Source organism: Oncorhynchus clarkii, chromosome 7 (assembly GCF_045791955.1).
Source record: "Oncorhynchus clarkii lewisi isolate Uvic-CL-2024 chromosome 7, UVic_Ocla_1.0, whole genome shotgun sequence".
NCBI classification, from domain to species: Eukaryota; Metazoa; Chordata; class Actinopteri; order Salmoniformes; family Salmonidae; genus Oncorhynchus; species Oncorhynchus clarkii.
In genome coordinates this window covers 13,764,045-13,788,850 of record NC_092153.1, presented here as the reverse complement: position 1 = coordinate 13,788,850, position 24,806 = coordinate 13,764,045, and the positions used below count along the sequence as shown (strand labels likewise).

The following is a 24,806-nucleotide window of genomic DNA, read 5'->3' as shown; positions in this document are numbered from 1 at the left end:
TTATAGACTTTACCCTTTGCCAAAGTTGTAAAAAATAGCTTTGTTTATAAGGAGTGTAAGGGCGAAATGCCAATTGATTTATTTCACACGCACACAGTGGCGTTCCCTAACTGAAATATGCAAATACATGCTAGAACGTGCCAATAGGATCTCGCTAGCTCGTGCTTGGCTGTGCCCACCGGTTGCCTGTTCTGCACAGTGCCCTCTATGATTAAGTTGCTCTCATTGGAAATGACATGCTGCTGTCTATCTTGGGTTGATTATAAAACTCTTTGGCCTAGCGTTTAGTGTTGGACCAGTAACTGAAAGGTTATTAGTTTGAATACCTGAACCGACAAGGTGAAAAATCTATCGATGTACCCTTGAGCAAGGTACTTAACCCTAATTTGCCCCTGGGATGCCGTACTACTGGCTGACCCTGTAAAACAACACCTTTCTTTGCATCTGTCACAATACTAATACTATTAATAATGTGTTACTCCATTATACCTGCGCAGTTTGCGCAGTGAAGATGCCCTTCACTTCAGTACAGGCAATAGAAAACGCTCTGCAACTGCGCAGGATGTGTGAACAACCCCCATTGGACCAACCATATGTGCTGTATCGGCGAACAACGAGGCTGAACATTGTGGATAAAAATAAAAACAAGGAGAATGGGGAAGAAACAGAAAAAGTCAGGCGATGACAGGTACATGATAGTGTGGCCCGTGTGTCATACGATTTGAGAAAGTTGTGATGTATGCAACAGACTTCTATGACTATAACTGTTAGCTAGCTAACGTTAGTCGGACAGGCTGAGCGGGCTAGCATTAGCATGATACTGAAGCCATGAGTTTCATGTGGCGGCAGATTGCCTTGGCTAGGCCTCCCGTCTCGGGCTTATTCATAAGCTAACGTTATCCTCGCGCACTTGTTTTCTACCTTTCATATTGACAATGAATTAACCAATTTATATATTGTATAAACACACTTGATGCTGAACAACAGAGACATGAAACCTATTATTCTCGCTATTAGCTAGCATATGTTATGCAGCTACATTGGCATCCTACTACCAGCTAGCCAGACTCCATGCAGTCACATAATGAAGTTAATTTACATTAGCTCGTGAGCTATCTAACTTAGCTAGCTTGCTCGTCCACTAACAGGGAAACGCAGATAACTAGCTATACATGATGCAATTCTAGGAGGACATTGTCAGCGAACTATTGCTGAATATTTGAGTCACTGACAACACAAGTGAGGACCTCCAGCCTGGCTATGCCCCATGCCTGCAACATCATCCCTTTTCATTGTGCTGTCAGAAAGGGCCCTCATTCATTGTCCCAACTGTCGCCTCTATGGCTTGAGTATCCATCCAATGGCTGTTACCCCGTGTGAGTAAACATGGTCAATTGCGATTGATACCCCAGTTAGAGATTTGTTGTTGTCTTCGGTTTGGGGGGAGGGGGCGGGGTGCTTCAGAATAAAGCAGTATACTGATCTCAATGGCTAGAATATATATGCTATTTCCATTGCCAAGAATTAGGCTTTACGACCAAAAGTCTTAACCAATGTTGTTGTTCATATATTATGATGCATTCCTGAATAGAGATGTCAATTGACACTGACTCACGTCTTATTACGACATAGCCCTACAACGGATGCTTGTCTGCCAAGTGCACAAATCTACACTCGCTACTTGTAATAGGCACTCTTATCCACCCTTTGTAAGTCATGACCAGGTGTCTGCTTTTGACTGTGGGAATGAGCCTTGGCATTTAAGTTGATTATTGAGGGATATATATTGACTGACCTGCCGTGATGGTGAGCTCTCACCCCCTGTACTGTATACTGCTGATCTGCAGCCTGCTCCTGCTCCAGTCAACTCTGCTGTGAGGTCAAGATGATACCAGACCAGGGCTAAAGATGGCGCTGAACAGCAATGGCGGAAGGATATTAAAGCTTGATTAACTATGGTCCTCTCTGTTCCCCATAACCAACAACTATTACAGGTCTGGTCCAGAAACAACCACTAGCCCCTAACCCTAAAGGCACTTGTATATAAGCAATATTCATAGTAGTTATTACAGGTAAATAAGTGAAAGGAATAACATTGATAGAACAGGATAACTCCATCAACATTCTGTCTATCAGCTGTTTCTTCATGATTTTATTACCCAGAGGCAAGAGTGTGTGCACTGTGCACCCTGTGTGTTTTACCCGGGGTTGGGCCCTGTTCATTCTAACATAGAGGTGCTTTCTACTGCTGATGCAACAGGCATGCAAGGAGGCTAGCCTCTCCCTCTGTATAAAGTCTGAAGCTGAGCAAACGTAGGGCTTTTAGTCTCAAAGATCCATGTGCTGCTTCAGGTAAGGTTGTTGTGGTTGGATTGTGGATGGTTAGTAGTTGAGATGATCATAATGGTCATTACAGGTTAGGGACTGACGTTGTTTGTCTTTAATTTTTGGTTTTCATTTTCACCCGTCTGACATAAGACTGAAGGTCTAGAATTAGTTATTGCATTTTTTGGGGACTGAAGGCGTAACAGTGTCAAGTGTGCAGCTGCCATTCAGGTGGTGGTGTTGTTCTTGTTGGATGCACACTTCCCACTGTCAGGGTTGATTTGTGGCCACCAGCGAGTCATTTTAGGACCGCAGTAAAAGCCTTCAAATCTGTCAACATTTTCTGTTGACTGGGTCTGTCTTGGTCGGAATGATTGACTGGGTCTGTCTTGGTCGGAATGACTGACTGGGTTTGTCTTTTGTCGGAATGACTGACTGGGTCTGTCTTTTGTCGGAATAATTGACTGACTGGGTCTGTCTTTTTGTCGGAATGACTGACTGACTGGGTCTGTCTTTTTGTCGGACTGACTGACTGACTGGGTCTGTCTTTTTGTCGGACTGACTGACTGACTGGGTCTGTCTTGGTCGGAATGACTGACTGGGTCTGTCTTTTGTCGGACTGACTGACTGACTGGGTCTGTCTTTTTGTCAGACTGACTGACTGACTGGGTCTGTCTTTTTGTCAGACTGACTGACTGACTGGGTCTGTCTTTTTGTCAGACTGACTGACTGACTGGGTCTGTCTTTTTGTCAGACTGACTGACTGACTGGGTCTGTCTTTTTGTTGGACTGGATATGAAAATCATATTTGCGTGAAATGTGCTAATTGGATCAGGGCTGCAAATATTTGAAATACCACACATTCATTGCTAGTTTGTATCATTTTGCTGCTAACACGGAACCCAAAGCGGCTACGCGCGTGTGCCATCGTGCATACATGTATTTTGTCCCCCCACACCAAACGCGATCACGACACAAAGGTTAAAATATCAAAACAAACTCTGAACCAATTATATTAATTTGGGGACAGGTCGAAAAGCATGAAACATTTATGGCAATTTAGCTAGCAAGCTAGCTTACACATGCTATCTAATTAGTCCTTTTTAGCTAGCTTGCTGTTGCTAGCTAATTTGTCCTGGGATGTAAACATTCAGTTGGCATTTTACCTGAAATGCACAAGGTTTTCTACTCCGCCAATTAATCTACACATAAAACGGTCAACTGAATCTTTTCTAGTCATCTCTCCTCCTTCTAGGCCTTTTCTTCTCTTGACTTTATAATGCGATTGGCAACTTTTAAAAATTAGGTGCATTACCGCCACTGACCTCGTTCGTCTTTCAGTCACCCTCGTGGGTATAACCAATGAGGAGAAGGCACGTGGGTATCTGCTTCTGTAAACCAATTAGGGAGAGGCAGGAGTTGCAGCGCGATCTGTGTCACAAATAGAACTTCTATTTTATCCCTTGGCAATGCAGACGCTCGTTGGCGCAATAATTGAATAACATAGATTTCTACATTTATTTTGCATGCTCGCTCACATGACGAGAGCGGTGTAGTCAGCCTGTAAGCCTGAATTTTTTGTAACATAGCATATGGCAGAAATCTGCATGGAGAAAGAAGCATGTGGTTCCCAGCTATGCTTGATAATGCTGTCTTTTACCATGTGTAATGTGCATCATATGTGATTTGCATAACTTTGTTTCAGTGCCAAAGACGGTGGAATCGACCTTGACGCCCTAGCAGCAGAAATCGAAGGAGCGGGAGCCTCCAAGGAGCAAGGTAAAGGAAAGGCCAAGAAGAAGAAAGACAAAAAGAAAGATGATTTTGAGTAAGTCTTTATTTCTCTCTCTTCGACAGTAAGAACGCTCCATTTTAAAATAATTATGGAAATAAGAACCAACTGTTGGAGGGAAATATTTCTACACTTGCCTTGGACTTTGCAGCCTGTGTATTGATCATAATGATTTGATCTTTAACAGTGAAGACGACATCCTGAAGGAGCTGGAGGAACTGTCTCTTGAAACCACAGGAGCTAGAGGCAGCAAGGTGAAGTGTAGCCATATGCTAATCTTCATATGCAATGACCTTATACCAGGCTATAGCCCAATGCTAATCTGCTTATGTAATGACCCTGTTTGGCAAAGCACATGCTTCTATGGAGTACTCATCACTTCCGCAATCCACAGAAACCAGACGCCACAGACGAGCCGGAGAGTGCCGCCGAGCCCCCGCCGCCCACCAAAGCGGAGAAGAAGAAGACGCGGAAGGGCAAGCGAGCCAGCCTGGAGGATGACGACAGGGACGACGAAGAGGTTTCGGGTACGGGTGTCGTGGAAGACGAAGACAAGCAGAAGGACAAGAAGACGTCTGCTGCCCCCGCTGCTGCTGCTGCTGCTGGCTCAGACTCGGAGGACGACGCCTCACGGACCCGGAGGAAACCCAAGGCAGGGAAGAAGGGAGTCCACAAGGTGGCCTCGGACGAGGAAGAGGAGGATGACGATGGAGGTGCGAGGAAAGGAGAGGGGGGAGGGGAGGATGATTCAGATGATGACGACTCTTTTGACGCATCGCAGGCTGGAAAGAAAGGCAAGAAGAAGAAGGGCAAAGCCAAGGCAGACAGTGAAGAAGAGGAAGAGGAGGAGGGAACCTTCAAGATGAAGACGGCAGCTCAGAAGAAGGCAGAGAAGAAGGAGAGAGACCGCAAGAAGAAAGAGGAGGACAGGGCTAAGCTGAAGAAGCAGAAGGAGAAGGAGGAGGAGAAAGAGGGGAGTATTGAGGTTGCAGCAGTGCCTAAGAAAGAGAAAGAGGTAGTGAAGAAGAGTGAGCCAGCGGTGGCCCCAGCAGCGGCCCCAACCCCAGCAGCGGCCCCAACCCCAGCAGCGGCCCCAACCCCAGCAGCAGCCCCAACCCCAGCAGCAGCCCCAACCCCAGCAGCAGCCCCAACCCCAGCAGCAGCCCCAGCAGCAGAGACGGAGGCAGCAGCAGAGATTGAAGATCAGGAAGGGGCTGATCCTCAAGGAGAGGGTGAGATTTACAATTGGTTTATATTGTATCCATTCCACAGCCTAAACGGCAACACTTTGTCTGCTCCAAGCTGTTGCGGATGCAAAACTGATCGTTCTCACTCATTTTTCAGAATAAAAGGATGAAACTATGTCTAAAGACTGTTCACACCATGTGGAAGCCATAGGGAAAGGAATCTGGTTGATATCCCTTTAAATGGAGGGAAGGCATGCAATGGAACAGGGAGCTTTCAAAAAAAGAGGCACTTCCTGGTAGCATTTTCCTCAGGTTTTCGCCTGCAATATCAGTTCTGTTATACTCACAGACAATATTTTGACAGTTTTGGAAACTTTAGAGTGTTTTCTATCTAAATCTGACAATTATATGCATATTCTAGCTTCTGGGCCTGAGAAATAGGCAGTTTCATTTGGGTACGTTTTTCATCCAAACATCAAAATACTGCCCCTACACTCAACAGGTTAATGTGTAGTTGCATGCAGTTACAATAGTAGAAGTCTACTCATCTTAATTCTGTACCCATTAGCTGCCGATGTGGTGGAAACAATGAATGAACCCAATGGTAATGTTTTCAAAGTAGTTAAGTGGCGTTACTGTGTAGTTAGTTACATGCAATATGACTGATTTCTGTCTGGGGTATTTTTGTTACTTCAGAAGAGGAAGGGGTAGACAAGAAGGGCAAGAAAGACAAGAAGAAGAAGAAGGGGGACAAGGAGAAAGAGGAGAAGAAGAAGGGACCCAGCAAGGCCACAGTGAAAGCCATGCAGGAGGCTCTGGCTCACATGAAGGAGGAAGAGGAGCGCGCCAAGAAGGAGGAAGAGGAGAACCTGCGTCGCCTGGAAGAGCAGGAGGCTCAGAGACTGGAGCAGGTTAAACACACACACACACACGCACACACACACTGTATACACACACACACATTGACCTCTTACCAACTGACCTCTTCAATGTAACACCTACAGGAGCGTCTGGAACAGGAGCGCAAGGAGAAGAAGAAACAGAAGGAGAAAGAGAGGAAGGAGAGGCTGAAGAAGGAGGGCAAACTGCTGACCAAAGCCCAGAAAGAGGCCCGGGCCAGGGCAGAGGCCACACTTGAACTCCTGAAGGCCCAGGGTATTGAAGTGCCATCCAAAGACGACTCGGTGCCAAAGAAGAAGCCAGTGTACGGAGACAAGAGGAAAAAGAAGCCCCAACAAGCACAGACCCCTGAAGGTAACAGCCTCTTCCAATCCACATCAAATACATGTCCAACTGCAAAGTCATCTATCTATTTGTTTGTGCCTCGTCCCTCATTCCTCCTCTTCCCCGGTCAGAGATCTCAGAGGTCATGTCACCCACGTCGGAGATGGCAGAGCCAATCATCTCACCGATGGCCGTGGAAACTCCCAAAGTAGCAGCAGGTAAAATGAACCATAGATCTTGGAGACGGAGCCTGCCTTAATGTCCTCCGCTTGTTGTCCAGATCTGGGTGTAACGCCAGACAACTTTCATTGCCTCAGTCACATTTTGTGTCATGTCTTCCTGTCCCTCCCCCCAGAGGTAGAGCAGAAAGCTGAGTCTGCAGTTGATGACTGGGAGGCTATCGCTGAGACCATCGATCAGGACAAAGGTAAGACAGGACAGACTTTAGGTTTTTAGCAATATGGCAATATCTCCCAAAGGCTTGGTGGCTTACACCTCACATAACGTCTCTTCTCCCTCTCCAGAGCTGAAGACGGTCCACATTGAGGTGAAGCCAGAGACACCAAAGCATCCCCAACAGAAACCCTCGTCACAGCCGGAGGAAGAGGAGGACGACGAGGAAGAGGACGAGGAGGAAGAGGATGACGAAGAGGAGGAGAGTGAGGAGGAAGAGAAGGAGAGTCAGCCTCACACAACGCAGCAGGCCCCAGCCACTAAGAGGAAGGGAGGGAAGGAGAGCTCAGAGTCCAGTAGTGACAGCGACTCAGATGACGATCGCACTAAAGAGGAGCGGATCTACGACAAGGCCAAGAAGCGTATTGAGGTAGTCTCACACATTTACTCACAAACACAAATCCTATCAACATTGTTAAACGGTAGGGAAGTGTAATGTTGTTGTCTTTGTGCTCCTCCTCTGTAGAAACGGCGAGCAGAGAACATAAAGAACATAAACCTGGACAAGCTCCGCTCCCCCGTCGTCTGTGTACTGGGCCACGTAGACACAGGCAAGACCAAGATCCTGGACAAGCTGAGGCATACACACGTACAGGACGGAGAGGCAGGAGGGATCACCCAACAGATCGGAGCCACTAACGTACCGCTGGAGGCCATCGTAGAGCAGACCAAGATGGTGAAGAACGTGAGTACTGCTGCTCCTCTCCCTTCAGCTCAGACCCAGTCATACACTGAACAATGACCGTACACTGAGTGTACAAAACATTAGGAACACCTTCCTAATATTGAGTTGTACCCCCTTTTGCCCTCAGAACAGTCTCAATTTGTCGTGGCATGGACTCTACAGTGTCAAAAGCGTTCCACAGGAATGCTGGCCAATGTTGACTCCTATTCTTCACAGATGTCAAGTTGGCTGTATGGCCATTGGGTGGTGGACCATTCTTGATACACACAGGAAACTGTTGAATGTGAAAAACACTGCAGCGTTGCAGTTCTTGACACACTCAAACCGGTGCGCCTGACACCTACTACCAGACCCTGTTCAAAGGCAATTCAATGTTTTGTCTTGTCCATTCACCCTCTGAAAAAAATCCTTCTTTAACCTGTCTCCTCCCCTTCATCTACACTGATTGAATTGGATTTAACAAGTGACATCAATAAGGGATCATAGCTTTCACCTGGATTCACCTGGTCAGTGTGTCATGGAAAGAGCAGGTGTTCCTAACATTTTTTACACTCAGTGTATGTATGGCATTGGATTTGAATAGATAGTTGGTGTCTAATGGCTCTTTAATCATTTAATTGTTTCCTCTTCAGTTCAACAACGAGGCCATTAAAATCCCAGGAATGCTGATCATCGACACCCCAGGCCACGAGTCTTTCAGGTAAACCCTCATTCAGAAAAATGTGTGTCCAGTGCCCTAAATGTGTTTGTCCTGACTGCGTCTCGCTCCGTCTGTCTGTGTGTCCAGTAACCTGAGGAACCGGGGCAGCTCTCTGTGTGACATAGCCATCCTGGTGGTGGACATCATGCACGGCCTGGAGCCTCAGACCCTGGAGTCCATCAACCTGCTCAAGGAGAAGAAGTGTCCCTTCATTGTAGCACTTAACAAGGTCAGTCTGTCTGGTCAGACATGCTCATAGCTTACCTCTGGGATGAATGGATGGATAGATGGCTAGTAGAGGACTTGCATGTATTAAAGGCACTCAGTAGCCCACAATTCACTGGGAATAAATCTACCAGGTTACAATAGCTTGCGGAAGTCTTTTATTTTTTTCACAAGTAGTTAATTGGTTGCCCATCCATGTGACATGTATTTTTGTCCCTTCTATTCGTTCCATTTCTATGTCTACTCCAGATTGACCGTCTGTACGACTGGAAGAAGAGTCCGGACACAGACGTGGTGGCCACACTGAAGAAGCAGAAGAAGAACACCAAGGATGAGTTTGACGAGAGGGCCAAAGCTGTCATCGTTGAGTTCGCCCAGCAGGTCACTAACTAACTATATGAACAACGGAGGGGGAAAGAGTTTTGGCGTTGACAGCACTTTTCACTATTGCGATGCACCTATTGTGTGAACCCTGAGTGACCCTGCACCTGAGAGAGTTTTGCCTTATGTACATAGACATGGAACACTAGTCACTTAATGATGTTTACCTACTGTTTTACACACTTCATATGTATATACTGTATTCTAGTCAAGATTTATCCTTTATCACTACTGCTGTACACACCTTTTCTGTTGATATACTGTCTATACACACTATTATATGTGGTATATTTATATTTATATTCTGGTCTCTGACATTGCTCGTTCTGATATATCGGCATTTAATTCGTATGTTGTTATTGTGTTAGACAGGACTTCACTGGTAGAGCTAGAAACATAAGCATTTCACTGCATCTTAACATCTACAAATCTGCGTATGCGACCAATGAACTTTGATTTGATTGTGTATTCGTACAGGGTCTGAACGCAGCCCTCTTCCATGAGAACAAGGACCCGAGGACCTTTGTGTCTCTGGTGCCCACCTCGGCCCACTCCGGGGACGGCATGGGCAACCTGATCGCTCTGCTGGTGGAGCTCACCCAGACCATGCTGGCACGACGCCTGGCACACTGCGACGAGCTCAGGGCTCAGGTCATGGAGGTGAGGGACAATTACTACATTACTGTCACAGTTTATGGGGACGAGGAAGAATGATCCTACCTGTTGTTGTCACGGTTAGATTGCTGTTATTTTAGGGTCGATTCCGTTACACCAGTCGCACTACCGTTACGTCAGTGTCATTACTGTTGCGTCATTGCCGTTACATTGGTGTCATTGCCGTTGCGTCAGTGTCATTACCGTTACATTGGTGTCATTACCATTGCGTCATCTAACACTTAATGTTGTATTAAACTCAACATGTGTCCCTTTCCATCGTCAGGTGAAAGCCCTGCCTGGTATGGGCACCACTATAGACGTGATCCTGATCAACGGGGTTCTCCGGGAGGGCATGACCGTCATCGTACCGGGGGTGGAGGGACCCATCGTCACCCAGATCAGGGGGCTGCTGCTGCCTCCACCCATGAAGGAGCTCAGGGTCAAGGTATGGAGGAAATGTTTATGTTTATATTAAAGAGCACTTGTAGGAGCAGCAGACAGTTCTGACCTGATTTCAACAGGAATGTCATACTGTCCATGACTTGGCTAGGGGTTAATCCTAACTTCCACGTCTCATTTTCACTAAATAATTCACTGATGTCAATGGCAGACTAAGTGATAATTTGACGGTGGAAGATAGAATTAGCAGCAGGTAGTCTAGCGGTTAGAGCATTGGGCCAGTAACCGAAAAGTCGCTGGTTCAAATACCCGAACCGACAATGTGTAAAATCTGTCTGTGCCTTTGAGCAAGGGGCACCGTACTACTATGGCTGACCCTGTAAAACAACACATTTCACTGCACCTAGGCCCCATAATGATGATCTGTGTGTAGTATTAATGAATGATCTGACCCCCTGTCCTCTTTAGAACCAGTAGGTAGTATTAATGAATGATCTGACCCCCTGTCCTCTTTAGAACCAGTAGGTAGTATTAATGAATGATCTGACCCCCTGTCCTCTTTAGAACCAGTAGGTAGTATTAATGAATGATTTGACCCCCTGTCCTCTTTAGAACCAGTAGGTAGTATTAATGAATGATCTGACCCCTTGTCCTCTTTAGAAACAGTAGGTAGTATTAATGAATGATCTGACCCCCTGTCCTCTTTAGAACCAGTAGGTAGTATTAATGAATGATCTGACCCCCTGTCCTCTTTAGAACCAGTAGGTATAATGAATGATCTGACCCACTGTCCTCTTTAGAACCAGTAGGTAGTATTAATGAATGATCTGACCCACTGTCCTCTTTAGAACCAGTAGGTAGTATTAATGAATGATCTGACCCCTGTCCTCTTTAGAACCAGTAGGTAGTATTAATGAATGATCTGACCCCCTGTCCTCTTTAGAACCAGTAGATAGTATTAATGAATGATCTGACCCCTTGTCCTCTTTAGAACCAGTAGGTAGTATTAATGAATGATCTGACCCCCTGTCCTCTTTAGAACCAGTAGGTATAATGAATGATCTGACCCACTGTCCTCTTTAGAACCAGTAGGTAGTATTAATGAATGATCTGACCCACTGTCCTCTTTAGAACCAGTAGGTAGTATTAATGAATGATCTGACCCCTGTCCTCTTTAGAACCAGTAGGTAGTATTACTGAATGATCTGACCCCTGTCCTCTTTAGAACCAGTATGAGAAGCATAAGGAGGTGTGTACGGCCCAGGGAGTGAAGATCCTGGGGAAAGATCTGGAGAAGACCCTGGCAGGGCTCCCCCTGCTGGTGGCCCACAAGGAGGATGAGGTGGCGGTGCTCAGGGTGAGACTGGCACATTTAAGCAATAAGGCCCGAGTGGGTGTGGTATATGGCCAATGTAAGGGCTGTTCTTAAGCAAGATGCAACGCAGAGTGCCCGATCCATAGTTGAAGAAACCCTGAAACCCTGCTGTGTATGATAACAGGGCTGTGTCTCAATAGTGTTAGACTGGATCCCTCTGCCACCTACGGCTATATGTCAATAGTTATGAATGGCTCCCTGCTTCCTCTCCTTGTCTTTTTTTCCATCTCTGAGTTAGTTACTAGTACACACACACACACACACAGTGTATTGAGATCCTCTGCGTTATGATCCCCATGCAGGATGAGCTGGTGCGGGAGCTGAAACAGACTCTGAACTCCATCAAGCTGGAGGAGAAGGGTGTGTACGTCCAGGCCTCCACTCTCGGATCCCTGGAAGCCTTGCTCGAGTTCCTACGAGTGTCCAAAGTGCCTGTGAGTATCACACACACACACACACACCGTATCAAACTACAATATAGTATTGAGATACTGTGCTGTAATGTTCATGTTTTTCCGTCTCCTCCAACAGTACGCTGGCATCAACATCGGTCCAGTCCACAAGAAAGACGTGATGAAAGCTTCCACTATGCTGGAGCATGACCCACAGTGTGTGACCTCTTCTGTCTTCTCTCCTTTCTATACCCTGTCATACATTTGTTTGATTGGTTACTGTCTCAGCGTAATTAACCCTATCTGTGTAAACTGGACAATAAAAATCCACGCTGTCCTGTTCTAGGTATGCAACGATCCTGGCGTTTGATGTGAAGGTGGAGAGGGACTCTCAGGAGATGGCTGATAGTCTGGGGGTCAGGGTGTTCAGCGCTGAGATCATCTACCATCTGTTTGATGCCTTCACCAAGTACAGAGAGGACTACAAGAAGGCCAAGCAGGACGAGTTCAAGTATGTGAACACACACACACACACACTACATGATACCAACCATAACTTTGTTTTGCTGTCATAGGCCATAGCACACTCAGCCCATTGGAAGGCTACACCTGTCCTGCCTGGGCTAGGTTTCCAGACAGGACAGGTGTGTGCCTAGGCTAGGTTTCCAGACAGGACAGGTGTGTGCCTAGGCTAGGTTTCCAGACAGGACAGTAGGCATGCCTAGGCTAGGTTTCCAGACAGGACAGTAGGTGTGCCTAGGCTAGGTTTCCAGACAGGACAGTAGGTGTTCCTAGGCTAGGTTTCCAGACAGGACAGTAGGTGTGCCTAGGCTAAGTTTCCAGACAGGACAGTAGGTGTGCCTAGGCTAGATTTCCAGACAGGACAGTAGGTGTGCCTAGGCTAGGTTTCCAGACAGGACAGGAGGTGTGCCTAGGCTAGGTTTCCAGACAGGACAGTAGGTGTGCCTAGGCTAGGTTTCCAGACAGGACAGTAGGTGTGCCTAGGCTAGGTTTCCAGACAGGACAGGTGTGTGCCTAGGCTAGGTTTCCAGACAGGACAGTAGGCATGCCTAGGCTAGGTTTCCAGACAGGACAGTAGGTGTGCCTAGGCTAGGTTTCCAGACAGGACAGTAGGCATGCCTAGGCTAGGTTTCCAGACAGGACAGTAGGTGTGGGGCATGCCTGGGCTAGGTTTCCAGACAGGACAGTAGGCGTGCCTAGGCTAGGTTTCCAGACAGGACAGTAGGTGTGCCTAGGCTAGGTTTTCAGACAGGACAGTAGGTGTGCCTAGGCTAGGTTTCCAGACAGGACAGAAGGCGTGGGGTATGCCTGGTTCAGGTTTCCAGACAGGACAGTTGGTGTGGGTATGTCTGGGCTAGGTTTTCAGACAGGACAGTAGGTTTGTGGTGTAGTAACAGTCGTTTTCTCTGTCATTTTCCACAGACACGTTGCTGTGTTCCCCACTAAGCTGAAGATCCTGCCTCAGTTCATCTTCAATTCTAGAGACCCCATAGTCATGGGAGTCAACGTGGAGGCTGGGGTCCTCAGACAGGGAACCCCACTCTGTGTGCCCAGCAAGGGGGTGAGTGTGTGTGTATATGTAGAGTGCAGCGTGTGTTTGTGGGACCTGTTTCTATCTTGGTAGGACGTAGAAACCGGTGTAATAATATTATCTGACTGACTTCCTCTCTGTCAGTTTGTGGACATTGGCATCGTGACCAGTATTGAGATCAACCACAAGATGGTGGACAGTGCCAAGAAGGGCCAGGAGATCTGTATAAAGATCGAACCGATCCCCGGAGAGGCACCCAAGATGTTCGGCCGACACTTTGAGGCCACCGACATCCTCGTCAGCAAGGTACAGTCACAGAGAGGAGAAAGGCAACACTTTTCTTTTCAATGTTCACATTACCGTGTGGTGGGTTTTCAGGTCAACACAGTGTATCAGATGTTGTAAGTACTCACTGTTACATTGTACTGACAGCAGGTACCCAAACTCTAACAACACTGGGTTCTGTACTAGAAGTAGCGGACCATAATGAGAATGAGGAGACTTCGGAGTTCTGAATGTGGTCTTTTGTTTGTTCTCCAGATCACCAGAGCGTCCATCGATGCCCTGAAGAACTGGTTCAGAGACGAGATGGGCAAATCTGACTGGCAGCTCATCATGGAGCTCAAGAAGACTTTTGAAATCATCTGAACGGAAGAACGACACACACCTTCATGTCTTCAGGCGGCCGCAGCACACCTACACACAAACACACACACCACTGATCATGTGACACCTGATCAAAGACACACACACACACACACACACACACTTGTTCATCACACCCACGTATGCATACATCCATAAATGGTGGGAGCAGTGCAGTGTCCACCTCTCCCCCATCCCCTCCCCTCTGGTGGGTGGGGGAGTGTATTTTTAGAGGGGAAACAGTGTTTTTCTGTGAGAAACCAAACGATTTCCCGCTGTTGTTAACAGTGACAGTTTAGACAGCATCGACACACACACTATTCCAACGTGCCTGTTGTTTGGAATCATCTTGAGTTTTGTTTTTCATTTTGCCGTTCTCTCTCTCTCTCACCCTCCACATCCGTCTGCTGCTGGAGTCCTGCCCTCTGTAATCACTCTGGTGTTCAGGCTGGGGTGAGACTGGAGAGGGGGCGAGTGGGAGTGAAGAATGCTGGGTCAGGCCTCACCGGAACCACAGATCTACAGAATTCAGCAAACTGGGTTTGACAAGTTTCCGTGGGTGCCATGTTGGCACCGGAAGTCACAAGGAGAATGACATTCCACTGAGAATGCAAATGAGAACCTTATTGTTATGACACGTTGGTTGCCAACATGGAGGCTAGTTTGCTGAACTCTTTATATCTATCACGGATCAAGGGGAGCTGTGCGCCAAAGGCCTGAATTAGAAGAGGGGAGCCCTCGCATTCTTACCAGAAGTTTTAGACGTCTGAATAATACGACCTTGTCAGTGTTTTCTCTTTTCTTGAATGCAGTTATTTTATGGTCCTTTTAAAAAGCCCCTCCCTCTCTGACATCACCACCACCCATCACCAGCCCCCCTGTCAGCGCAGTTCGACTGGTGCCTACGGACCTTTTTCTACCATGAATGAACTAGGTGACAAAATAGGCGGTCCCTCTTCTCTCTACTTGAGTTCAAAATGTAAAAGATAATAAAACATCTACATCAATAAAGACATATTTATAGAAGTTGCATACTCTGCCCCCTCTGCCTTGTTGTATATTTTGGATAATGGTATGAATGGAATATGCATTGAATTCAATTCTATGAAAAATAAATATGAAGTGCTACTTCCCCTGGTTTCATATGCTGTTATTAGTGAGGTCGAGTTTCCCTGGTTTCATATGCTGTTATTAGTGAGGTCGAGTTCCCCTGGTTTCATATGCTGTTATTAGTGAGGTCGAGTTCCCCTGGTTTCATATGCTGTTATTAGTGAGGTCGAGTTCCCCTGGTTTCATATGCTGTTATTAGTGAGGTCGAGTTCCCGTGGTTTCATATGCTGTTATTAGTGAGGTCGAGTTCCCCTGGTTTCATATGCTGTTATTAGTGAGGTCGAGTTCCCCTGGTTTCATATGCTGTTATTAGTGAGGTCGAGTTCCCCTGGTTTCATATGCTGTTATTAGTGAGGTCGAGTTCCCCTGGTTTCATATGCTGTTATTAGTGAGGTCGAGTTCCCCTGGTTTCATATGCTGTTATTAGTGAGGTCGAGTTCCCCTGGTTTCATATGCTGTTATTAGTGAGGTCGAGTTCCCCTGGTTTCATATGCTGTTATTAGTGAGGTCGAGTTCCCCTGGTTTCATATGCTGTTATTAGTGAGGTCGAGTTCCCCTGGTTTCATATGCTGTTATTAGTGAGGTCGAGTTCCCCTGGTTTCATATGCTGTTATTAGTGAGGTCGAGTTCCCCTGGTTTCATATGCTGTTATTAGTGAGGTCGAGTTCCCCTGGTTTCATATGCTGTTATTAGTGAGGTCGAGTTCCCCTGGTTTCATATGCTGTTATTAGTGAGGTCGAGTTCCCCTGGTTTCATATGCTGTTATTAGTGAGGTCGAGTTCCCCTGGTTTCATATGCTGTTATTAGTGAGGTCGAGTTCCCCTGGTTTCATATGCTGTTATTAGTGAGGTCGAGTTCCCCTGGTTTCATATGCTGTTATTAGTGAGGTCGAGTTCCCCTGGTTTCATATGCTGTTATTAGTGAGGTCGAGTTCCCCTGGTTTCATATGCTGTTATTAGTGAGGTCGAGTTCCCCTGGTTTCATATGCTGTTATTAGTGAGGTCGAGTTCCCCTGGTTTCATATGCTGTTATTAGTGAGGTCGAGTTCCCCTGGTTTCATATGCTGTTATTAGTGAGGTCGAGTTCCCCTGGTTTCATATGCTGTTATTAGTGAGGTCGAGTTCCCCTGTTCCCTGATTTCTTTTTTCAATAACTGTTAAATCATGAGTTTCTGCAGAATGGGTGGATGGCTGTATTTTAGTACCCTGTTAAGTTGTTTTTCTTTGTTAATGCAAATCTATACAGTTATAGTGCACAGCAAATGTAGATTGTGTTGTACAAATGGCAATAATAGCTATTTGAATAGAAATAATAATTGAATCACCCTCAAGGTAATGGAGATGTTATATTCTGCAGACAGGGGGCGCTATAGTTCATTCTAACGTGGGATTCGGTAGTCCTATAAATTAAATATTGTAGTCCTTGTAATAAACGGTGTATTACGCAAATATTTATATTTCTACACATTAACACACAGTTTAATACCGATTGAATAAGTAAATACAATAATTTGAGCGTTAAAATGCAGTAGCCCACTCTGAAATCTAATATTATGGATTGTATTATAAGAAGCTATTATTACAGCAATTTTTAATAGTTGATGTAGACCCAGCTACCTCATGCAAACTTATGCAAATAATTACGAGTAAAATATTAAACCGCCAACAGGGGGACAGTCTCTAAAAGCAGTTATAGTTTTACATATTTGTGATGTCATTCTCTGTTGGAGCATTTCGCGGCAGCAGGCGACACAGGTTGGGGGAATAACGAGAGAGAGGGGGGCAGTGGACAGTTTACCAGGCGTAAAAGACTGGGAAACGAAGCCAATAGACTAGCTACAATTTTAAAAGAAGAAAGCAGCTGTCCGTCAACCTCTCCAAAACGCAGTCATGTTATCTTTATCCATTAGGATATGTTTTTATTCGGAATAGGCGATTATTCTCCAATCACATTGTTCTCTTCTCCCAAAACATCCCAGGATAGGATAGAGTGGATGTTATTGTCATAATAGCCATGAATTCGGCGGAACAGACGGTAACGTGGCTGATAACGTTGGGGGTCTTGGAGTCACCGAAAAAGACAATTTCTGACCCTGAAGGTTTCCTGCAGTCTTCTCTCAAAGATGGGGTTGTCCTGTGCAAGCTGGTGGAGCGATTGCGCCCTGGTTCTGTTGAGAAAGTAAGGTCATATCTTATTGCCTGGATGTCCCACATCTGCCTTAGACAACTATTATATGGAACTTGAATAATTAAACATTGGTATTAGTGTGTCTTTGTTGTTGTAGATCTCAAACCGATCCTAGTTTAGATCATTAACAGAGGGGTTATTGTACGGAGTAGAGTGGAATTTCCGGACAGATGTCCGTGTGTCTCACTTCAGCATTAGTTTGCATTGACAATGAGATACCTATTCACTTTATTCCCAATATAACCTATTAAGTGAGTAATAACGCAATTGTATTCACATTGGCTACACATGGCATTAAAGTCCCGTGTTTTTTTCTAGATTGAAAACAGACGCTTTTTAAAAAAGAAAAACATGTTTGATTATCGGAGTAAGTATGGACATTTGGCCACTGCGTTTATTTTTATTCCACCAACAAAATGTTGCTATAATAAACGGGTGTTTTTGGTTCGGATCAACTGCTATAATGGGGCACACAACAAATAGATTCACATGAGTGGTCCGCCATTGACTGCAATTTCAATTTCACTCAGAGGAAGCCCCCTCCCTCTCTTTTAAAGGAACAGTGTTGTTTTAACATCATTTAGCCATCAGAGTAGACCACTTACGTAGGCTTACATTGTAACATTAGGAAACGCATTAGCCTACTGATGGGACTCCCAATTATTCAGTGAAACACTCATTTAAGGGTTATGGAAACACCATTGTATTAGGGACAGTTTTTTATTTAACTACTCAAGTCAGTTAAGAACAAATTCTTATTTACAATGACGGCCTACCCCGGCCAAACCCTAACGACGCTGGGCCAATTGTGCGCCGCCCTATGGGACTCCCAATCACGGTCGGGTGTGATACAGCCAGGGTCTATTGTGATGCCTCAGGCACTGAGATGCAGTGCTTTAGTCTCGGGAGACCCTATGGGCTTGACTTTTATGCATTCTTGTTGTTGTTGTTGTAAAGCATTTCAAAATATACAATATAGAAACCCGAGTATATAACGGAGTATACAAACATGACAAACAACAGTCAGGGAGACAGACAATACATTATATCAAGACAGTGGTGGGAAATGTACCCAATTTTCATACTTGAGTAAAAGTAACGTTACATTAATAGAAAATTACTCAGTTTAAAGTGAAAGTCACCCAGTAAAATACAACTTGAGTAAAAGTTTTAAAGTATTTGGTTTTAAATATACTTAATTATCAAAAGTAAATGGAATTGCTAAAATATACATAAGTATCAAAAGTAAAAGTATAAATGATTTCAAATTCCTTATATTAAGCAAACAAGACAGCATAATTTCTTATTTTTTACAGATAGCCAGGGGCACACTCCAACACTCATACATAATTTACAAACGAAGCATTTGTGTTTAGAAGCATTTGTGTTTAGTGAGTCCGCCAGATCAGAAGCAGTAGGGATGACCACGGATTTTCTCTTGATACGTTTGTTAATTGGACCAGTTTCCTGTCCTGCTAAGCATTCAAAATGTAACTAGTACTTTTGGGTGTCAGGGAAATGAATGGAGTAAAAAGTACATTATTTTCTTTAGGAATATAGAGGGGTAAAATTAAAAGTTGTCCAAAATATAAATAGTAAAGTGCAAATACCCCCAAACATTACTTAAGTACTTTACACCACCGTATAACGACTAATTAGTTACAAACATGAAACGTTTTGATAGCTATTTTGTTATGAGAAGAAGAAGTCATGTTTATTTGTTGACATTTTAACTGAAGGGAAAAAAACGTAATTTCTGTCACACACCCACAGAGCAAGAATGTACCTGCCCTTGTGCACTTGCAATTTATGCACAATTGGGAAAGGTTAACAACATAACTACAACAACAACAGGGTCGAGGTCTTCTAAATAATAGCCAATTGACGATAGGCCTAATAAGGAGAGAAATTGTTAGGTTATTAAAGGTTATGAAGCATGTGATTGCCACTACTGATATAGTCGCGAAGGGTTCTGTTTGCACAGGTAGGCACCGAAAGGTGTAGCCGCAGGGTTCTGGTTTTCACCGTGGAATATACATACCACGTCATTTCCTCTCCTACTAATCCGATTTCCCGATGGGAGATTGAGAGGTCTTTTAGAAACACCGATTGGAGATTTTAGTTTCACACTGACATCGTGGATCTGTACAGTCTTTTGCAAAACCGAGAACGAAACAGGTTACCTACGTACGGCTCGGGGATTTCCTTCATTAAACATTTAACTCCCTTCCACACAGATCTTCCAAGAACCAAGGAATGATAGTGAGTTCCAGAGCAATATAAAGGAGTTTCTGAAAGGCTGCGGGTCCTTCCGAGTGGAGGTGAGTCATTTAACCTGCTTGCTGCTCTGTAACTTTGTTGCAAATATCGACAATACAACGCGCTCTAAACATGACTGAAAACACTGTATCAACATTTAATTTGATCAACACGTGAGCCTGCCCCATGGGGCGTTAGCACAGCCCAGTTGTTTTACTAGCCTACAAGCAGAAATACTACAGTTGCAGCCCGTCGCCCTTTGGATACTAGTCTGGGTTTTAATTTGTATTTCTAACGTAGTGTAACAACATTCCAAACGAATACTACCCTACTCAATGTGTAGGGTTAGGGTAGAATGATTTGGCCGTTTAACTGAAAAGTTCACCATTTTACAACTTGACGTAGATGGTTCCTCATCCTGAAAATAATCTATGGGCAGGGAGAAACTGCAATCCGTGCTTCAGTTCTTTACACATTCATTACAAACTTCAACTGACATTAGCCACTGTTAGCTAAAAAGCAATGGAAGCGATGGGGGCAACCAACTCCATATTTGTTTTGATGTTACTTAAAGGTGATTTGGCCATAACAATCTAATAAACACATGCTCACAAATTAGCTGAAGTTTGTAATGGCCGTGTAAAGAACTGAACCATGGATTCTAGTTTCTCCTGGCCTATAGACTATTTTCAGGGTGAGGAACCATTTATCAGCAAGTTGTAAATTATTGATCTTGTCCTTTAATTCAACAACAAATTGTTATTCTGCATATTGAGCTGTCCTGGTCAATATGCAGAACAAGGGAATTTAACTGTGGGCACATCTACTGTCATGAGTAGCCAAGGCCGAGAGCCATATTTCAGTCAGTCAATACCATGAACCCTATTTCAACATTACAAAACACTTTCAAATTCTACTGTGTGAAACCTGAGTTGTTGGAATTCTGTTTTAAAGCACAGATAGCTGCGCAGTATTCCAAGAGATGCCATCACACAATTTTCTATTTGTCATGGAAACAAGATTTGCCTCAAACTTCTGAGAGATTGTGCGACTTGGCAGGTGCCAGGTAAACATGTAAACAAAGGTGTGATCTGAACAGCCTCCTGATTTAAAATCCGTTTGGGAACGTAGACAGTCCACTTCTCCCGAAAAATATACATTTGTACACCTTGTAGTAAACTACTTGCCTTACCATGGCCTAGTTCTTGTGAATGCCTTGTCTCATCTCGACCCTGTTACTGACTGCTTCAAGACCAGGCCTTATGGAAAGACTGTGACCGCTCTGTTCCAGTGTTCACACAATACAACTGAGAATGAAGCAGTGTATTGGCATGCATCCAAGTGCTATGCTAGTGTGGATATTGGCCGGTGACTCATACCTACCAGGAGTGAGAGCTGCTGGACAGTTATATCTCATGGCTGCTCACTGCAGTGTTGAGGCTGTGCTGCAGCAATAGTAACTAGCATGGCCTTTAGCACCCGAATCAGGTCTGTCTGTCTGGTCCTGTCTGTCTGTCTGGTCCTGTCCTGTTGTCAGTCATGCCTAACTGAATCAATACAGTTTATGCAAGAGGTGGTGCTGGGGGGGTGGGGGGGTTCATGAGAATGTCAACCCAACCAATGGATTTTCCAACAAGGTCGATTAGGTCGCAAGGCTAAATTCCAAAATGACCAGACATGGACATACACTGTAGTGTGAAGGAGCAATAAGCTGTCATGATGGCCATGGTAGATTATTGTCCCAAAACAACCCCTACCTTATAGACATTCATTCCTAATAGATATCTTCACTCTAGAGACCACATTGAGTCCATCCACCATATTGCTTAATACATCCATGTAGTTCTCGTTCAGATCAAGAAGAGGTCATTCAGAAGTGTGTGTGTAGGATTAGAGAGTAAGGGGCGGTTAGGAAGGGGTTTGGGGTGTGTGTGTGTGTGTGTTGGTTAGAGAACATGATGAGGCAGAGATTAGAGATGGCTCAGACTGCTGATAATCCTCTAGACTGGCCCTGGGTGGTTAAAGGGTAGGAGTGAGGGTGTGTGTGTGTGTGTGTGTCCAGACTAAGGGGGCTGGGGTAGGACTGTGTGGGTGCTCAGCCATAAGTGTGCCACAGTGAGTGCTGGACCAGACTGGGTGAAAACTGCCCTCAGAGCAGAAGCAGCATGTAGGGCTGAGGAAACCAATGACACTGTTGAATTACCACTCAGCTATGAAAATGACCTAATACTCTGACCGGGAAGTAGACCTCGTAGAGCTACTACACTTACTGCCATGCCAAATGGTGCTGAACACAATAGAATAGCAGTAAGTAAGTAAACGGGGGTGTTGGCCTGGTTGTGCAACAGAGTTAGTACATCTCCTGCTGTGGCCCAGTCACCTGGTACACTTAGTCACCTTAGGAAGCCTGATGAAATCCTGTATTTGTACTACAGAATTAGGTAGTCATCTGATAAATACGGTCACACCATATCCTGCCAGGGCACGCATAGCGTTTCATGTTAGATCATCTAATAGTAATTTAATGAACTCTGACAACAACATATAGTTTAAAGAGACGCCAAATGAGACGTAAAACTTGAAGGAATATAATGAATAGGGTCAGATGTTTGCTGCCAGACTTCGGTGTTGGCACTCCTGTCCTAAAGGTCAAGTTCAAATATTAAACGCCCAACATTGCAGGTAGCAATTATTTAGTGAATAATACAGCATGAAGTGTCCTGAGTGTATTAGTGGTTGATCCCCAGTTAGACAGAGGGTGGATCTCAACATGACACTCACATTCCTGACCTGTCTGGACTGAGAACAAAGAGGAAGGAGAGCAGGATGTCCTTAGCCCTGTGGCTTCCTTCCTGTTGTTGTCTGTGGTACGATGCACTGCGCTGTCTATATCCCAGCGTCTGTACAACATCTCGGTAAAGCTTGGGAGATTATGGCTGAGTTCTGCTGCCTGTGTCAATCAGTAGTTGTTTTAACTCTGTGATATTCTCCAGGCCTCAAACCTAGGCCTCCTTACTGTGAGAAATATCTTTACCGACATTACACAAATTACTGTACTATGGGAATGTCTGGAAGTTCCTGTGTCAGGTTTTCATCACCAGAACCAGAGGAAATATGACAAGACCTTTAAGCCGTTGCAATGTTATGAAACAGTTGTTTGTTTTCAGTCAGTTATAAAGATATTTTATTTTAAGTTTTGAAAAGCTAAAGGATATCTCTCCCTCCTCTTCTCAGCCATTTGAGGTCAATGACCTTCTCCAGGGACTGAACTTCACCAAGGTGCTCAACTCTCTGGTGGCACTGGCCAAGGCCACCGAGGGTAAGTGGACGAAGACAGAAGTGTCTGGGGTGATTCATGGAAGCTTTCCTGTTTTCTATGCAAATCCATACCTGTGAAGTCCCAGATGTAACCTCTAGTCTCTATCAGAGTGGGCGTGGTGTGTGTCTGTGTAGAATGATGGGTGCACGTTGCAGCATGTTGTGTTCTTCACTCACATTAATGTGTGTTGAACCTAAAGTAGCGTAAAATAAACTCCTGAAACTAGACCCCCACAGTCTATCAGGGGGAGGTTCTCTTCTGCTCTCTTCAACCAATCCAGTAATTGTGGGGGAGGAGTTAAGATGGAGTGACGCCTTGTTAACGTCCGAAAGCGGAAGTCACGTCACAGGCTCTCTTCCATTTCCCCTGATAACCGGATCATCTGGTTGTTGACGGCCCCGCCAAGGCTAATGTGTGTGTCCTCATCCCTCTCTCTCTCCTCCACAGACATAGGAGTGGGCAGTGACTCTGTGTGTGTCCTCATCCCTCTCTCTCCTCCACAGACATAGGAGTGGGCAGTGACTCTGTGTGTGTGTCCTCATCCCTCTCTCTCCTCCACAGACATAGGAGTGGGAAGTGACTCTGTGTGTCCTCATCCCTCTCTCTCTCCTCCACAGACATAGGAGTGGGCAGTGACTCTGTGTGTGTGTGTGTGTCCTCATCCCTCTCTCTCCTCCACAGACATAGGAGTGGGCAGTGACTCTGTGTGTGTGTGTGTCCTCATCCCTCTCTCTCTCCTCCACAGACATAGGAGTGGGCAGTGACTCTGTGTGTGCGCATCACTCATCCTCGTTACGGATCAAGTCGTTTGACTCTCTGAACACTCAGTCTCCCCGCGGGCGCTCCTCCAAGCTCCTCCACAACCAGTACCGCAGCCTGGTGAGTCATAGAACCCAACAGAACCACAGAAACCAACAGGACTAGAATTAACCATTTGAGGTGGTGCTCACCTGCAGCTTGGGATTGTTTTTGGTCTCCATTTGTTTTTGCTCCATCCTTACTTAATCAATCTCTTTTTTCTCTCCCTCTTAATTTCTCTCCTCTCCTGCTCCTCTGTTCTTTCCCCTCCTCCGTCGCTCCCTCTTTCCTCCCCACTAGGACATGTCGGAGAGCGGTGGGCAGCGGGTACTGGTGAGGGCCAAGTTCACCTTCCAGCAGACCAATGAAGACGAGCTGTCCTTCAACAAGGGTGACATGATCAGTGTGTCGCGCCAGGAAGACGGCGGCTGGTGGGAGGGCTCGTTCAATGGCAACAAGGGCTGGTTCCCTAGCAACTATGTCAAGGAGGTCAAAGGCAGCGGTGGGTGTCAGTGATTGGGCGGCTTGGATTGAATATTAAGTAGGGATCATAATTTGTATTGGCGAGTATAAGCATTAGGCGTATGCATCTCTATAACAACTTTATAATCATCTATAGCGGCTCTATTACAACTGTATAACTCTCAGAGAAATATCTCCTGTGTTGATGATATCTGATAGTGGTCCCCCCTATAGCTGACTGTACCTCTGAATCACGCAGCTAAACCAGGCTGTTGATAGCTGGTGTGATTTACGCACCGTATTTAATGTGGGTCTCTAGGGAATATCCTCTGCTGTTTTTAATGGCAAAACATCAAATACCCATTTCATGCAGTCAGCATTTCCCCCGGCTGCTAGAGCTGTAATAACATGTTTTATTTATTTTACCAGGTAAGCTGACTGAGAACACATTCGCATTCACGGCAATATAGGGTGGTATGCTGCTGGCCAAAGAGAATGATCATGAAGAGAATCATTTAAAACTGCAATATGTAACTTTTTGGGTGTCCAAACCAAATTCACATAGAAATGTTATTTATTGATCAGTCATTCTCACTGAAATCAAGTCTAAGTGTGTTCTATGTGCGCTATTTCCATGCTTCCTGTTCTTAAGTTTAGTTTTTGCGTCTTCTACTTTAGT

General features: G+C 45.2%; 2 protein-coding genes across 3 annotated transcripts in view; both read left to right on the top strand.

Annotated features, from left to right (window-relative positions):
• The first annotated feature begins 511 nt into the window (after positions 1 to 511).
• On the top strand, positions 512 to 15,124 carry LOC139412921 (eukaryotic translation initiation factor 5B-like). The gene is made up of 22 exons (XM_071159795.1): positions 512 to 688; positions 4,031 to 4,153; positions 4,305 to 4,371; positions 4,512 to 5,349; positions 6,001 to 6,215; positions 6,309 to 6,558; positions 6,660 to 6,746; positions 6,884 to 6,955; positions 7,053 to 7,351; positions 7,448 to 7,666; positions 8,299 to 8,366; positions 8,454 to 8,595; positions 8,841 to 8,972; positions 9,450 to 9,632; positions 9,913 to 10,074; positions 11,254 to 11,385; positions 11,706 to 11,837; positions 11,935 to 12,011; positions 12,142 to 12,306; positions 13,239 to 13,377; positions 13,492 to 13,653; positions 13,888 to 15,124. Exons 1-22 carry the CDS (start codon positions 654 to 656, stop codon positions 13,993 to 13,995), a joined length of 3,807 nt encoding a protein of 1,268 aa, XP_071015896.1. The 5' UTR covers positions 512 to 653; the 3' UTR covers positions 13,996 to 15,124.
• A 1,693-nt stretch (positions 15,125 to 16,817) lies between these two features.
• Positions 16,818 to 24,806, top strand: part of LOC139412920 (rho guanine nucleotide exchange factor 7-like) — a 41,812-nt gene continuing 33,823 nt past the window's right edge. Inside the window, exons 1-5 of one of the 2 annotated variants that reach the window (XM_071159794.1) lie at positions 16,818 to 17,280; positions 19,527 to 19,610; positions 22,783 to 22,867; positions 23,613 to 23,746; positions 23,966 to 24,167. In XM_071159794.1, the coding sequence (XP_071015895.1) occupies positions 17,116 to 17,280; positions 19,527 to 19,610; positions 22,783 to 22,867; positions 23,613 to 23,746; positions 23,966 to 24,167 (670 nt within the window). In that variant the 5' untranslated portion in view covers positions 16,818 to 17,115. The remainder of the gene's footprint in view (positions 17,281 to 19,526; positions 19,611 to 22,782; positions 22,868 to 23,612; positions 23,747 to 23,965; positions 24,168 to 24,806) is intronic. The other variant, XM_071159793.1, reaches the window with a different exon arrangement.

Excerpts from the sequence above, each read along its gene's own strand:
- LOC139412921 (XM_071159795.1), top strand. The coding sequence starts at position 654 with ATGGGGAAGAAACAGAAAAAGTCAGGCGATGACAG. Across the intron at positions 689-4,030 it reads AAAAAGTCAGGCGATGACAG|TGCCAAAGACGGTGGAATCG; the intron begins GTACATGATAGT and ends ACTTTGTTTCAG. Across the intron at positions 6,747-6,883 it reads AACTCCCAAAGTAGCAGCAG|AGGTAGAGCAGAAAGCTGAG; the intron begins GTAAAATGAACC and ends CCCTCCCCCCAG.